Here is a 16,421-nt window from a genome sequence, read left to right as displayed (position 1 = left end):
AAGGGCTGCTGTTTAAAGCTTTTAGCTTTGCTCTCAGTATTTTATCTCTCAGCTCGGGTCATCGTTTCCTCAGCTCCTCTGCACCGACACCATCACGTCTATTATATCTCTGAACCTCGCTGCATCATAAACAGCCTCTCAGGACGCCGACAGACGTGAATTTATCAGTTTCCCATTCAGCAGCAGAGCTTCACACATCAGCTGATAGATGACCAGGTCTTTGTGTTAACGTGTCTGATCGATCTCTAAATTTACTGCTCGGCTCACAGAGAAAATTTAAGGTGTCCTTAGCGCTCATAAATACCTCGTCACCATGTCATCGTCCAGCAGAGCGATCAGAGTTAATGGGTTTAACATGTTGCGTTTATTTCATAAGCTCTTTATGAATTCTGCATGCAGCTGTTGGTTCTGACACGTGTGTGTGAATGAAAGATGGTTTTATTTTTCTATCGTCATGTTATGATTAACATGAATATTAACTGTTGTGTATCGTGTTGATTTATTGTCTGATGTCACAACGTTGTGTTTAATATGATGTAATAAGATGTTTTTTCTTCACACTCAGACGTTTGGCTTTTCTCTGTTTTGTGGAGCAGTTTAAGAAGCATCTGTTTCTAGTGAATAAATTCACATTAACATAATAAAGCATTCATATAATAATGATGTTGATGGTGTATTAATCCTGTTTGCATCATTTCCTACTAATGTAATTGAAGTCCTTATGTAACATTTTTCTGTAAGAGTAATTCAGATGTTTTAGTGTGATCCATTAAGACCTCCTTCATACATATTCATGCCTTTTAGAAATGTATCGGCACAGCCAAATAATGTGGGTGGAGAGATTTCTTTTTATTTATATTCTGCTGTTTTCTTATAAATACAATTAATTTGACATCAGCTTATCAGTTTCTGAAGAAAGAAGAAAAAAGTTTGGTTAAAAAAGGTCGCAGTATGAACTGTGTGTTTTCACCTTTAACAGGTCGTAAAGACTTCCTCCACGTCTTTAATCTTAATGTAACGTGACATCACCTGGATCGACCCAGGTGTCTGTTATCAGTCAAACAACACTGAGTTTATCGCTGGCTGTCGGACTGTGAAAGTCTCAGTCGTAACTCACGGCTCTGTCAGGACGATCTGTTTTCCTACAACTGATCGATTAGATTTCCATCCTGTTCAGACGATCATTAATTCATCACGTTATGTAGAAACAGTGAGCGTATCGTCCTGAGGGATGTTACTATCTGCAGCGTTGTGTGTTTTTGTCCTGTGACACACACACACACACTCTGGCAGCATGAGGAACACCTGCTCCAGTCCTGGGCCGCTCTCCTTCCTCGTGGATTCAGACCAAAGGTTCTCCGTGATCCTCGAAACCTTTTCTGCGTTTTACTCTGTCGCGATTTTCTACGGCTGGCTGTCAAACATTGATGTGTAAATGTGAGTGGAGTCCCCTGTGGGCCACCGAAGGTGATTCATCAGGCCTTAAATTAAACTCTGTGCTGTAGATGTTTGTTGTTTTTTTTTATTGGTACCTGACGAATCACCACATGGCCTGCAGCAGCTGAGAGTGTCGACGGTACGCAGCCAGCAGGAGGAGAGAAGACCAAACTCCTCCGATCCTGCAGCACAAACTGGATTTAATTTAAACCACGTGTGTGAATGTCTTGGTTTAAACTGTGTTGGTGGGAGGGTGTATCAGAGGTCGAGGAAAGCACCAGAGCAGATCCGTGAATCTCGTTTTAGTTTTTTGAACACCATGTGACTGAGTATTTGGCCTGGGTGGGGGTCTGCCCTCCTTGTGAGTACTGGTTGTGGTGGAGGTGGCTGAGCTGATGGCAGGAACACCAACTGACATCAGTGTGAGCTGAGGAGACGGCAGCGTGTTGAGATGTGGCATGTTTCATGTGACATGTTGTGTGTAGTCGTCATGCTGTGAGCTAATAATGATGTTGTAAGTCCCTGTCATGGAGCTGCTGCTGTTGTGTCTCTAGGGAAACCTCGTCATCCCATAGCGTTTGATCCACTGTGACATCAGGCAGGAGTTTGTGTGGCGTTGAAGGTGCTGTTTCTACTCATTATTGTTGGAGATGAGAGATGGTTTCTGAACTTTTACACACAAGGTCTGTTTGAGTATTGGTGACTGATAATCAGCTGTGCAGCAGCTTTCGTCACAGTTTTGGTGGGGGCAGTGATGACGGCCACTGTGTGTAACCTCGAATCAGGAACAGGAATCTACTGACTGTTCACTGACCTCAGATCAGATCTGTTCAAACTTCAGTAAAAACATCAGCATCACTGTCGGCTGTCGATGTGAGGGTTCAAGCTCCTGTTCACCTAACACACACACACACACACACACACACACACACACACACACACACCCATGTTGTTTACCCTGTTGGAGGCTTTCACACTCTGGTTGAGGCGTAGAATGACTGATGGAGGCCCCGGCCTGAACTGTGCAGTGTTTTGGTTTTGTGCTGAGCGTGTCACTTTGGTCCCACAGGGCAGTTTGGGTGTGGTTGGTCTGGAGGGGGGGGCGTCCTGCAGGCTCCCCTCACATTCTGCACAGGGCTGGGAACGTCAGGGACATCAGGGTGGAGAGTCTGAACAGAGCCTGTGGGGATTGATCGTCTCATGTCGCTGTGAACACGGCGATAGTATTTACAGAGCAGTGAGGTGGCTAATTCTGTCTCCTGTGTGTCTCCTCCCTCTGTCACTGCAGTCATAACCAGAAGACCACCACGTTTCGCCATCCTGTGACGGGACAGATTTCTCCAGAGAACATGGACTTTATCCTGCAGGAACAGTGAGTGATCGATTTTGTTTCTTCTGTCACATAAAAACGAAAACACAGACATGATTTTTCTGCAGCTGAAACAACTTACTGTATGTTCATCAGTCAGGCTGTGAGCTGCTTTTATTATCTCTTTCTTTAAAGTGATGAGGTGATGCTGAGCAATGAGACAAATCTGACTGATAATTTGTTTTAGTGTCGTTTCTCGATGTCTGACCTTCTGTTTGACTTTGGAGACATCCTCACAGTCATCATGTACATATTCTTCTCCTCAGTTTATCAGGTTATTCTTGTGTACTGAGAGTTTCTGGCAGGTTTGAGGTTCAGAGCTGTTTTTAGTAAAGATGTGGGCGTTTGATTTCACTGCCTCTTAAATAAAGAAGTGAAACTGTTGGATGTGTGAAGGGCACGCCATCACTGCTCAGTGACGCTGCTGCAGGAGTCTGTAAAATCTGTCTCTTCCATCAGAATTTGAACTTTTAGTTTCATCTGTTTTTTAACTTTATGAAAGTTTGATGAGAAGATCGATTTGTTTCATTATTATGTTAGCTTAGCATTGCTTAGCATAAAGACTGCAGACAGCAGGGATAAACATCTCATGGTGATTTAAAAACTGCAGGAAGTTACTGATCTGAGTCACCTTGCCTCGTGTATCGACCAATCATGTTTGAGTGGCAGGTAAGCACGATCTGTGAGGACTGCATTGGCTGAAAGGGAATTTTCAAACATTGATTAAGTTTATGATAGGGCTGAACACGACTTAAAGTTATGTCCACTGAATCAGATTTGGCTGTTCGAAATAAATTTTTAATTATTTGTTCCTTTTTTTATTCCCTCCACGAAGAGTTTGAACAACGCTCAGTGGAGCGTTCAGGGTGACAGCAGCGTTCACATAATACAGTGGTGGAAAAAAGTTTTCGGACACCCCATGCATTTGTGAAATATTGCATTAAGAATCACTCTTAGGTACAGTTACAGCCAAAATACTAAATAAATCCTAAAAAAGCCATTAAAAACTTAAAATTGATTGGTTCCATAAAAATACATAAGAAATTTTGAGTATTGGCTCATTTTGGTACCAGTGATGAAGGTCGTTCTTTTTATTAAAAGACACAATTTTTGTTGCCAAGCTTCGTGTCTACATAAAGCCAGCACATTTGAAAGTTCTTCAGACACAAAAATGGCTAAAACAAGGAACCTAACGCAGGAAACACGCCTGAAGATAAAGATTCTCAGCCAGGAAGGGTACAGCTGCCGCCAGATAGCCAGGAAGTGCAGATGCAGGCCTTCAGCAGTTGGATACACTCTGCAGAAATACAGACGAACCAACAGCTTGGAAGACAAACCAAGATCTGGGCGTCCGAGGGTTTCTTCAGCAAGAAATGACCGCATCCTGATCCGCATGTGCAGGCAAAACCACCGAATGACATCACAGGAGCTTCAGCAGCAGTGGTCAAACCAAACTGGTGTCCAGTGTTCCACCCGCACTGTACGTGGCCGACTTTTAGATCATGGCTTAAGGTCCTACAAGGCTATCAAGAAGCCCCTGATCAATGAGAGACAGAGGTTAGCCCGGCGTTGGGCCCAGGCACACAAGAACTGGACAGCCAGGAATTGGAAGAAGATTTTGTGGTCAGATGAGTCCAGTTTCCAGCTTTATCTTCCTCCTACTAATGTGAGGGTATGCAGAAGGCCAGGCGAAGCATTATCTCCAGCATGTACAGTACCTACTGTCAAGCATGGTGGAGGCAGTATCATGGTTTGGGGATGCATGAGTGCTGCTGGTGTTGGTCATCTCACTGTCTGTGATGGCACATTGAACTCTACCAAGTATTGTACCATTCTCCAAACCCACATGCTCCCTTCTGCGTGCACTGTTCCGTCGAGGTAAAAACTGGATGTTTCAACAAGATAATGCCCCTTGCCACACATCCAAGGCCAGTAGAACTTGGCTGCAGGAGCACAGTATCCAGGTCTTAGAGTGGCCAGCTCAATCCCGGACATGAGCCCCATTGAAAATCTGTGGTGGATTATCAAAAGGTCTGTTTCAAAGCATAAACCAAAGAATTTAGAAGAATTAAAAGCAGTGATTCAAGAAGAATGGGACAAGATTACCCCTCAACAGTGTGAAAGGCTCGTGGGGAACATGCCAGCCAGGATTAGAGCTCTACTATGTGCCAATGGCAGGACTACTAAATATTAATTTGATGATGTGATGGTTTATTTATTTTTTGTTCAGTTTTGAACACATTCTCTGTTATTTGTTGACTTTGATACCGACAATGTTGAGAACTGACATATTGAAACTGTCAAGAATTTAGTTTTGTTAGTTTTTCTTGTAAACAATAAACAAAAAAAATATAATTTGTATTTGTTTGTATCTGTCTAATGCAGCCACACCTTTTGGAACACAAAAAAGATTTTTCCACAAATATTTCATGATAATATTTGAGATTGTGTAAAATTTTAAGGGTGTCCGAAAACTTTTTTTCCACCACTGTATAGTAAACGAATCAGGTTAGCCCTCTGAGCTAATGTGTGCTGTCTCTGTCTCACTCAGACTCACCCTGGGTCTGTGTCTGCAGCTAAATCTGCGGACCAAAACACACTGACTGACAAACAATCAGACAAACAAAAATACGCGACTCCTCGACTTTCAGAATTTGAGTATTTAAATCTTTAGCCTTCAGGGTGCAGCTGTAATTTATACTGTCATATTAAAAATGATTCATCTGCGCTGATGTGCAGAAATCTGTTTTCAGAAGTTAGAGCAGCATCACCGCTGCACAGATCAAGTCTCAGCCTGGATATTGGTTTTCTAAACTGAATCCACAAGTATTGGTGATTGTCTCAGAGGCGTATAAACAGGATATAACCTGTTAATCACTGAGCTTTAGACGAGCTGGTGGTCGGATGTGTTTAACTTTAGATCCAGGCTCGTTGTTTCCTTCTGTGTCTGGTCTTACAGTTAAACAAAAGTAATCAGCTGTGATCAGTGAAGCAGAGGACGGATTTCAGGTGACACCTCTCTGATGTCCAGGGTGCACGGAGAAAAGAAAAAGTCTAAAGAAATGAAACTGTAGCAACAGTTTTAGTATTTAAAACAACTTTATTATCAGATCAATGTGTTTCATCAGGTCGTGATTAGTTCAGATATCAGAGTGGTTTTAATCTTGTCACCTCAACAAAAAACTGAATGAGTGCATTTCCTAAAATGTTCCTTTAATGCTGAGCTGAAGGGTGTGTTGGTGTTCACAGTGTAAGAATTCAAAAATATTTGTATATTAGTTTAGTTTACGTAGTCTTTTGCAAGGAAATTCTTTTTTTACAGTCAGTGCAAAACATTAACAGAAAAACGGGGGTTACGTGACGTTAACAATTACATAGACATACAAACACACCACAGGCTGGAACATTGTCAGACAGATGTTATTCATACATTTAGGGCATGCAGAGCTGCAGGAATGGAACGCTTATTGAACTTGGCTTTTTTGCATAGAGGTAGCCTGTACGTATGGCTGGAGGGGAGGGCAATGAAGTATTGGTGGAGTGGATGGTCAGGGTCCTGTGTGATTCTAAGTGCTTTACGGTCAGAGATGAGCTGACACTGTCAGATAGGTTAGGAGTAGTTCATTCTTGGAACCCATCGGCTGTATTCGGCATCTGACTTCCGGCAGACGGCGATACAGCCTCTGGGGGCAGTTCCTCGATTTTTTGGCATTCCGGTTTGAGGGGGTGAATTTCCGTTTCCGACTTCCGTTTATATATAAGTAAATATGTTGAACCATTGTGATGGATTCAGAGTTTGCAGTCACGCCAATTATGTTTCGCCTCGTTAGTTCACTGCACGGAGCGTTTAACCTGGCAACAACTGCAACCAGCTCAAATGTGATTGGTCAATATCACGCGGACTACAAACAGCTTAGCACCGGAAACCAGGGCTCTTCCGTTCTTCTTCTGGAGGCAAGATCTCTGGGGTTTGCCTACAGACTCTACATTCACTGAATGTAGAGTCTGTATATAGAGACAGTCCTGATTCCTTTATAACAGGTCAGAGTTCTTTCTTCTTTCTGAACCCAACACCAGACGTTCACCACAATACGGACCATCTCTGTCTCACAATAGATCTCACACTCTTCTCTCCGGCTGCCCCACATTGTAAAGTAGGTCAATAAGACTGAGGAAATTTACATAAACACATCCTGCAGCTTGAATATATAAAAACACCTCGACTATAATCCAAAGACGAACAAGGGAAAAACAACACTCTTCAGGAAGCTTTGCAGAGGGGCTGGATTAGTTAATGGTTGTGTGGTTTTGTCAGAGCCAAAAGAAAAATGACTACCATCTTGCTGTGGGTGCTGTGAACCAGTTTGTGTGGAAAAAAGCTCAAATGGCAGTGATATGTTTGACAGCGTTCAGTGTTTTCAGTCCACTGACTGCAGTTCTGTAGGCTCCAGCCCTTCTACACAAATCCACCTGCACACACCCTCAGGAGGGAGAGTAGAGTCTGGATGTCAGCCTGCAGAATACATTCAGCAAAAAGCAGCAAACTTAAAAAACAAAAACAGAATTGAATTTATTCCTCTGCAGCAGTCGTGGTGCTGCTGAACATTTGTCTTTGCTGCAGGGACGGGAGACTCAGAGCAATGAGAGAATATGAATTTAAAATCAACAGGACAGTTTTATATTTGACTCACAGTTTGACGTCAGGTCGCAGGGTCACAGCTTGACCTGCTGTTGTGGATGACATCATTATGGATTTTGATAAGAGGCTGCCTTTCTATGATACAAACATTATGTTTGGTAAGTTGCTTTCAATACTTGCTTATAACCTTTTTATAACTGTCTTTGGTTTTAAATCAGACCCTCAGAGATGACAGAGGGGTCGTAAAGGAAGCGCATGAGGACCCTTTGCATGAATATTCTGTGTTTTCAGTTCCTCTCTGTCATGGACATATTTATGCTGACAGTACCATCTTGTATCCCATTGGTTTGGTTTTACATGTCACGAGCGTGATAGATTTACTCTTGTATATTTTAATATACACAAAATGACAAATAGAACAAAGAGATGATGCAGAGAACCCAGTCGATGAATCTGAAGTCTCAGCCTGTTAAAAGATGTCACGACAATGTCACAGTGTTGCAGAGAACATTAAAAAAAAACACACAGAAAATAAAAAAAAAACACTAAAGTGATGCAAAATAATATTATATAAATATAAGAAACAGCAGCAATATAAACCAAAAGCACAATGTGTGTAGAGTGTTAAAGTGTGTTTGTCAGGAGAATAAGATAACAACTATTTCCAGGGCCAGCCCTGGACATCTGGGGGCCCTAAGCAGGATAAGCTCCAGGGGCCCTACTTTGCCATAAATAGACACAAAACCAGATACCGTATGCAATCATAAACCTTATGCATTACATTTTTACCTCTATTAACATGATGGGCCATAGTTTACTGCTACACTCACTCACTCACTCACTCACTCACTCAAGAACAGATGTTGGGTGGCTTTGATCAGCAGTTACAACTCGATCTGAGGAGTAAAATCAGTTGCAAAAGCTTTAGTAACTTCTGTTCCACAATTTGGCAGCAAACATGAAACTTACCAAATGTATCAGTGGAACCAGTGGAACCAGCCCCAGGGGCTGAAGATGAGTCAGCTTCAGTGTGGGATGATGATGATGATGATGGGCCTGGTAGGAAAAAAACCTAACATTTATCATTAAGAATTTCTTGTAGTCTTTTACTTTATATCAGTATCTTAATCATTTTATCTAAAAATCATACATGAGTTCAAATTGTTGTGAACAAAGACATTATTAATTTACACATCTGAACATGTGTCCTCTGTGGATGAACCAGGAGGTGGAGTGTTGCTGTGTGAGAATTCAAATAGAACATACATAACATGCAGAGGGGTGAAATATAAGCAATTATTAACATCCATGAACAAAAAGACAACACAGTGAACTGTAATTTTAAAACATTTTCACTTCCCAGTGCTTTCATCCACTCTGGTTCCACCACCACCAAAATATTTGAGTATTGCTTCTTCTGAAAAAGTGATGTATTAATTACTTTATTTGTTTCAATAACAATTATTGTAAAAACAGAACTGTGCTAAAAGAATTTTTTAATCCTTTTGTACTGTTAATATTCTGACCTCCACAGTATGACTGACTGATATGTTGTGCATCCCGACCAATGCTGCTTTTAATGTTTTCCATGAGTTATCTTGAAAGTAAAGGATGTACCAACCTTGCTGAGTGATAGGCTTCACCATAATCACTTGAAACTCTACACTGAGTGCATTAGTCTGGTCTGCAGAAACATATACTGCACATACTCATCAAATCGCCCATCCTGGTGACACATTGCTTTCCTTGGCTTTACCTTGAACATGTTTCTTTGCCTTCTTCACCTTTTTTTTCTTCCTCTTCTCCGCTCCTGAGGGATGTGTCCGCTTCGACATCTTCGTAGACGGTACTGCGCGTGCTCTGTTGAGTGAACGGCATTTGCCCCCTGGTCCGTGGGGCCCTGCCCTGCTACAGGTCACGTTATATATGTTGACCATTGATGTTGACTCAGTAGTCTTCGTTGCCAGTTTTTTTGATCAAACAAACATGTAGATCCTCACATGCTGCCCTATGAACAACTAGGCTGCAGTTCATTGTAAATAACAGGGTTGCCAAGTCTGTGCAGAGGTGTGACAGTCAGTCAGTTCAGTTTATGGTGCATCCATCTGGGGGCCCCTTAGTGGCTGGGGGGCCCCCAGCAGCTGCTTAACTTGCTTATAGGGAGGGCCCAGCTCTGCCTATTTCACACGTTTACCAAGCTGCAGACACAGACCCAGGATGAGTCTGAGAGAGACGGAGACAGCACACATTAGCTCAGAGACCCTCGCTGTAGTTGAAGTAGGTGGTGGTCAAACAAAGATCCAGCAGGTCACAAATGTGGTCTGGGGTGAAGTTGGTGCTGTCTGGAAGGCGGCTGTCTTGTAGCAGATGTTTCCTCACTGTCTTAACTGCTTCTTTGGTGGGAATGCAAGTGGAAAGTGAAGTGACATCATATCATACCATAGTTTAGTCAGAGTCCAGTGTTATCTCTGGTCTTGTTGGTAAAATCCTGAGAGTTCCTTAAATGGTGTGGAGTGTTACCAACCAAGGGAGCTAGGTCATAGCTAGGTGATTGGAGATGTTGTACATAACTGAGTTGATGCTGCTGATGATGGGTCTTAGTGGTGCTCCTTCCTTGTGTATCTTGGGGAGTCCGTAGATGCATGGCATGGCCTCACCAGGGTACAGTCAATAACACAGTGGTCTGTCCAATGGTGAGGTTGGAGGGTGGTGTTTTTGCTCCAGCGAGAGCAGCTGATACTTTTAATCTCAGTTGTTCTGCCTCTGTGTCTGCCAGCTTGTTGTTTCTGATGGCTGACTCTGTTGCAGTCATAAGATCTACCACCGATATCTGTTCTGGTGTTACAGCAAAGTTCAGTCCCATGGCCAGGACATCCTTTTCTGGTTGAGTGAGCTCCCTGTCTGATAAGTTTTTCACCCACTACTCATGTATGTCCAGATGTGCTGTGTTGTGATCCTTGTTTCTCCAGGTCAGAACGTCTGTTTTATTGGAGATGTTATGACGAGACTGTAGTGTCAAGAATTTTTGTGTCTGTCGTTTATTGCCTTTGGAGTGTTGTGAAGCCTGTGCCTTCTCAACAAACTTGGAGACATCCTCCAGGACTTTCCTGGGTAGAAGTGCTGTCAGTTCTTCCAGTATCTGTTCCGTCTTGGATTTAAGTGCATCAATGGTGAAGTGAAGGTGTCTCACTCTCTCATTGAGCAGCTGGTTCTGAGCCCTCTGAAGGATAGTGTCAGCCCTGTGTCCTTTCATGGTGGAACCCAAGCGTAGGCTGTGGCTCAGAGGTAGAGCGGGTCGTCCACCAATTGAAAGATCAGCGGTTCGATACCGGGCTCCTCCAGGCTGCATGTCGAAGTATCCTTCAACAAGATACTGAACCTCAAATTGTTCCAGATGGCTGTTCCATCGGCGTGTGAGTGTCTTAAAAAACTGAGTAGCAGGCACCTAGTATGGTGGCCTCAGCCACCAGTGTTAATGTGTGTGTGAATGGGTGAATGTGACTCATAGCGTAAAAAGTGCTTTGAGTGATCAGATGACTAGAAAGGCGCTATACAAATGCAGGTCCATTTACCATTTAAGGATGATCCTGTGTTGCCTGCATCTCAGATTGAAACGCAGGTGGTTCCTGTAATCAGCCATCTTCCTAGATGTTCTTTCAAATTCCCATACCAGTCGAAGGGCATTCTTCCCAATGGCAACTTGTCGGTGAAGATTCTCAGTCACCCAGGTTATGGTAATCGTAAGTGCTATATTTTAGGCAACTGGACTTCTTTGCGTTTCTTGAAGATGTTTCGCCTCTCATCCAAGAAGCTTCTTCAGTTGTACAGGACTGGTACGAAGTGACCAGTTGAAGTTACCATGACCTGGATGAACGAGAATCTTCACCGTCATATTATTACGGCGTATACAAGTTGTACATTTATGAAATGAGCTATGTTCACTTACTGACTCGACCGTTAACTCACCAGGTCCTCTCAGAGTTACTGTCTGCTGCTGATCTCCATCAGCACTCATTCATTCATTTAAAACTTATTCTGAACTCTAAAAAGACAAAATAGATTTACTTCACAAGAACATCAGTGACTCTACATTAAATCTCTCCCTCAGAATCTGATCACGGAACAGAGTCATAAACACTGAGAAGTTTAGTTGAACATCAGATGAACTCGTGATACTCATCAGTTAAACTCAGCGCTCCTGTGCATTGTCCTGCCGCTGTAGATGACCAACAGTTTCCAGAAGCTTCCACCTCACCGCTGAAATGAGACGATCATCAGTCTAAAGTTAGAAACTCTTCTCAGGATGATTTTCCTCCTGACACTTAAACGATAGTTTTAATCAGAGTCTCTGTGTGTGATGACTCGTCCTGCTGAGATCTGTTGAATCTGCTCTCACACATAAACACATGCTTGATGTCAAGGAGATTTCCTGAATAAACAAAGCTTATCACACTTGTTGTCACTTATTTTGGCTGATTAGCTCTGTGAGGGGGAGCGCACACCGTCAGACGACTTACTCACTGACTTCCTGTGTCTTTTATGAGTCTGGAGTTTTTTTTATTTTTTTTACCTCAGCTGCGAAGCTGCAAAGCTTCACTCCTCTAAAATAACCTGTAGAGAGGTCTAAAAGGTTTTATCAGGCAGAGTAAGAAAACAAAGCTGTACTTCCTGTAAAATAACCTGCAGAAAGGTTTTATCAGTCAGGAAAAATAAAACCTGTGCATGGGTGTGCAGGACCTTGAAACACAAACTGGAAATTCGGGACAAAACAGCTCTTGATTCGAGAGGAGCAGAAGAGACTTTCATGAGACTGGTTCCTTCAGCCTCTCACCTGCTGTCTGATGTGAATCCTCACCGCTCCATAAGCAGGACGCTGTGAAGCTTTCACCTTGAGTTAATGGACCTGAGATCAGCGGTGTCAGCCTGCAGGCTCAGAACTGAAGGCCTGACGTCCTTCACTCAGTTAAAGACTCTGTCCTGCAGAAATGTGTCCGATTTGACTAAATTAAACTTAAGCAGAGCGAAAAATTTGGTTGTGTTCATGTGTTTGTCATGGAAACAAAAGACACCACCTAAAAAACAAATCTACCTTCATGTCCCCACCTTCATCCATGATGGGTGACATGTTTGTGACGTAGCTTGGACTCTTCCATGTTTGTTCTCTTGTGGCAGTCGGTGGTTATCGTCTCGCTTTTATTGTCTTAAATTAAAAGTCCGTTTTTCCTGATCAGCTGTGAGGGTCCTAAGGACAGAGGGATGTCGTATGCTGTAAAGACCTGTGAGGCAAATTGTGATTTGATTTGTGATGTTGGGCTTTATAAATAAAATTGATTGATTGATTTATTGATTGATTTGGCTCCAGTGTTGAAAACACAACACAACTACTACAGTTCAGTTTGCAGAGGTGCAGCGATCGTCTTGGCTTTAACACTCAGTTCTGTAAAAGTTTCATCGCTACTCAGATTCTGAACAACATCTCCTGTAAAAATCCTCCAAGGACTCTGAGGGATCATTTATACTGAACATTAGATACGGAGAAGGCGGAGCCGTCTGTCTGTACTCAGTCTGTTTTTGTGCACGTTTTCTGAAATCTTACGGATACAGATGAAACGGACCAGAACCACCGGACATCGTAGATGTAGCGTAGGAGACGGCAAAGAAATTAAAAAATGGCAGAACAGAATGAGTCAGTAATCTGGTTTAAAGAATTCCCCGTCCACACATCAGGATGTGTTTAATGACCTCACAGTCTACTGTGTCTACAACACTGTCTCCGTTTAAAGATTCACTATTATGACCTCCTCCACCTTCGCCTCGTTTGTTGTTGTGTGAAACTTTTGACTCCGTCCTATGGTGCCATCTGTTGACTGTATCTATGACATCATACAGGACACATGGAAGTATGAGAACAGTGATGTTTACAACATTTAAAACACACATCTGTTTTCGTATGTAAAGGGAGAATAAATCGGCCTCATTAAAGTATTTCAGTCTTAGAATAATTCTTCCACTGACACCAATAATTGATTATAGTTTAAGATACCACAGGTTCACTTTTTCCAAGTTATGAGGCTAGTTTTCTTTTCACATCTTAATTATCAGTGTCAGATATTTAATGTGTTTTATTATTCTGTATCAATCTCCATGTTTTAATCTTTACAGCACAAAACGTACTAATTCAGTAAAAAAAAAAAAAAAAAAAAAGTTTTTGTAGCAGCTGATGAAGATACGCATTGAAATTTAATAAAATTTACCTGGACAGGCTCCACTTCTAAAAACCTGTTTTCATTTCACCTCCTTTTCATTTTTCTCTTTCCGTGAGCATCTGAAGTCTCTGACAGTGACGATCATTTCTCAGATGTGGACAGGAAGTGTTTTTCCTGTCTGGCGTCTTTCATCGCTCTCTGTTGGTTCTCTGTCCTCGTTTCGTTTCAGTCCATCTGTCCGTCGTAGACGAGCAGGAACCAGGTTACGTTTCTCTATGCTGTGCTGTGATGGATGTGTCTCATTAGCAGGCCTGTGTGTGTGTGTGTGTGTGTGTGTGTGTGTATGTATGTATGTGTGTGTGGGGTTATGAAAATAGATGGTGAGTTCTTTACAGGTGGAAGGAATCAATGTTTATAGCGACTGTGCTCTCAGAGAGTATTTGATTGAGTGGAGGATGTTGTTGGCTGTGATTATGCAGCACAGCTGAGCATTATCATCCAGCTTCATACTCACAGTGAAGAGCATCCTCAAGGGTAAAACAGCAGAGCGCTGGTAGAGACCAGTTAAACCCACACAGAAACATCGACTGAAGAAGCTTCATCGCTACAGACACTGTTCACTGATCATCTGGTCAAAAACTCTACATCAGATTTTGTCAGACTCTTCTTCTATATTTTATGGGCTCTTTATTTTGGTTCATATAAATATGTGTTGATGAAGATGTCTGAAGATATTTGTGTGGAGCAGACCGTCTACACTTCTTTATGTCGAACTCGGGAAACACATCACAACACCTTTTCAGCCTTTCATAAAGTTTCCTTGTTTTTATTTTTGTCTAAGATTAATTTCCGTGCTGTGGTTATCTGTGCTTTATAAACATACTTAAACCAAACACTGTAATATCACCTTGTTTTTAAGAAGCCTGATTTTATCTTCAGTATGACGTGTGCTGGGAACCAGAGCGTGCCGACATGTGAAGGTTAAAGACAGAGTTTGAGTTTGGCAAACAGTCAACCATTGTTGGGCTAACTGTGGTCTGTTGTTGGGCTAACTGGGACCCGTTGTTGGGCTAACTGTGGTCAGTTGTTGGGCCAACTGTGGTCAGTTGTAGGGCTAACTGTGGTCCTTTGTTGGGCTAACTGTGGTCAGTTGTTGGGCTAACTGTGGTCAGTTGTTGGGTCAACTGTGGTCAGTTGTTGGGCTAACTGTGGTCCTTTGTTGGGCTAACTGTGGTCAGTTGTTGGGCTAACTGTGGTCCTTTGTTGGGCTAACTGTGGTCTGTTGTTGGGCTAAATGTGGTCTGTTGTTGGGCTAACTGTGGTCAGTTGTTGGGCTAACTGTGGTCCTTTGTTGGGCTAACTGTGGTCTGTTGTTGGGCTAAATGTGGTCTGTTGTTGGGCTAACTGTGGTCAGTTGTTGGGCTAACTGTGGTCCTTTGTTGGGCTAACTGTGGTCTGTTGTTGGGCTAAATGTGGTCAGTTGTTCGGCTAACTGTGGTCAGTTGTTGGGCTAACTGTGGTCCTTTGTTGGGCTAACTGTGGTCTGTTGTTGGGCTAAATGTGGTCTGTTGTTGGGCTAACTGTGGTCAGTTGTTGGGCTAACTGGTCTGTTATTGGGCTAACTGTGGTCAGTTGTTGGGCTAACTGTGGTCAGTTGTTGGGTCAACTGTGGTCAGTTGTTGGGCTAACTGTGGTCCTTTGTTGGGCTAACTGTGGTCAGTTGTTGGGCTAACTGTGGTCCTTTGTTGGGCTAACTGTGGTCTGTTGTTGGGCTAAATGTGGTCTGTTGTTGGGCTAACTGTGGTCAGTTGTTGGGCTAACTGTGGTCCTTTGTTGGGCTAACTGTGGTCTGTTGTTGGGCTAAATGTGGTCTGTTGTTGGGCTAACTGTGGTCAGTTGTTGGGCTAACTGTGGTCCTTTGTTGGGCTAACTGTGGTCTGTTGTTGGGCTAAATGTGGTCAGTTGTTGGGCTAACTGTGGTCAGTTGTTGGGCTAACTGTGGTCCTTTGTTGGGCTAACTGTGGTCTGTTGTTGGGCTAAATGTGGTCTGTTGTTGGGCTAACTGTGGTCAGTTGTTGGGCTAACTGGTCTGTTATTGGGCTAACTGTGGTCAGTTGTTGGTCTAACTGTGGTCAGTTGTTGGGCGAACTGGTCTGTTATTGGGCTAACTGTGGTCAGTTGTTGGTCTAACTGTGGCCCATTGTTGGGCTAACTGGTCTGTGTTTGGGCTAACTGTGGTCAGTTGTTGGGCCAACTGTGGTCTGTTGTTGGTCTAACTGTGGTCTTCTGTTGGGCGAACTGTGGTCTGTTATTGGGCTAACTGTGGTCAGTTGTTGGGCAAACTGTGGTCAGTTGTTGGGCCAACTGTGGTCAGTTGTTGGGCCAACTGTGGTCTGTTGTTGGGCTAACTGTGGTCTGTTGTTGGGCTAACTGTGGTCCTTTGTTGGGCTAACTGTGGTCCTTTGTTGGGCTAACTGTGGTCTGTTGTTGGGCAAACTGTGGTCTGTTGTTGGGCTAACTGTGGTCTGTTGTTGGGCTAACTGTGGTCAGTTGTTGGGCTAACTGTGGTCTGTTGTTGGGCAAACTGTGGTCAGTTGTTGGGCTAACTGTGGTCTGTTGTTGGGCTAACCGTGGTCAGTTGTTGGGCTAACTGTGGCCAGTTGTTGGGCCAACTGTGGTCTGTTGTTGGGCTAACTGTGGTCAGTTGTTGGGCTAACTGTGGTCTGTTGTTGGGCTAACTGTGGTCAGTTGTTGGGCTAACTGTGGCCCG

At 43.2% G+C, this 16,421-nt stretch overlaps 1 protein-coding gene across 50 annotated transcripts in view; it reads left to right on the top strand.

Moving 5' to 3' along the window:
• The window catches only part of LOC125887903 (pleckstrin homology domain-containing family A member 7-like), a 222,073-nt gene that overhangs the window by 101,173 nt on the left and 104,479 nt on the right, over positions 1 to 16,421 (top strand). For all 50 annotated transcript variants that reach the window (XR_007449241.1, XR_007449230.1, XR_007449216.1 and 47 more), the window contains exon 4: positions 2,726 to 2,809. Coding sequence is in view for 1 of the 50 variants with exons in the window: in XM_049575015.1 (XP_049430972.1) it covers positions 2,726 to 2,809 (84 nt within the window). In the remaining 49 variants the exon portion in view is untranslated. The remainder of the gene's footprint in view (positions 1 to 2,725; positions 2,810 to 16,421) is intronic.

This window comes from Epinephelus fuscoguttatus, linkage group LG4 (assembly GCF_011397635.1).
Source record: "Epinephelus fuscoguttatus linkage group LG4, E.fuscoguttatus.final_Chr_v1".
Lineage (NCBI taxonomy): Eukaryota > Metazoa > Chordata > Actinopteri > Perciformes > Serranidae > Epinephelus > Epinephelus fuscoguttatus.
This window is presented reverse-complemented; position numbering and strand designations above follow the sequence as displayed.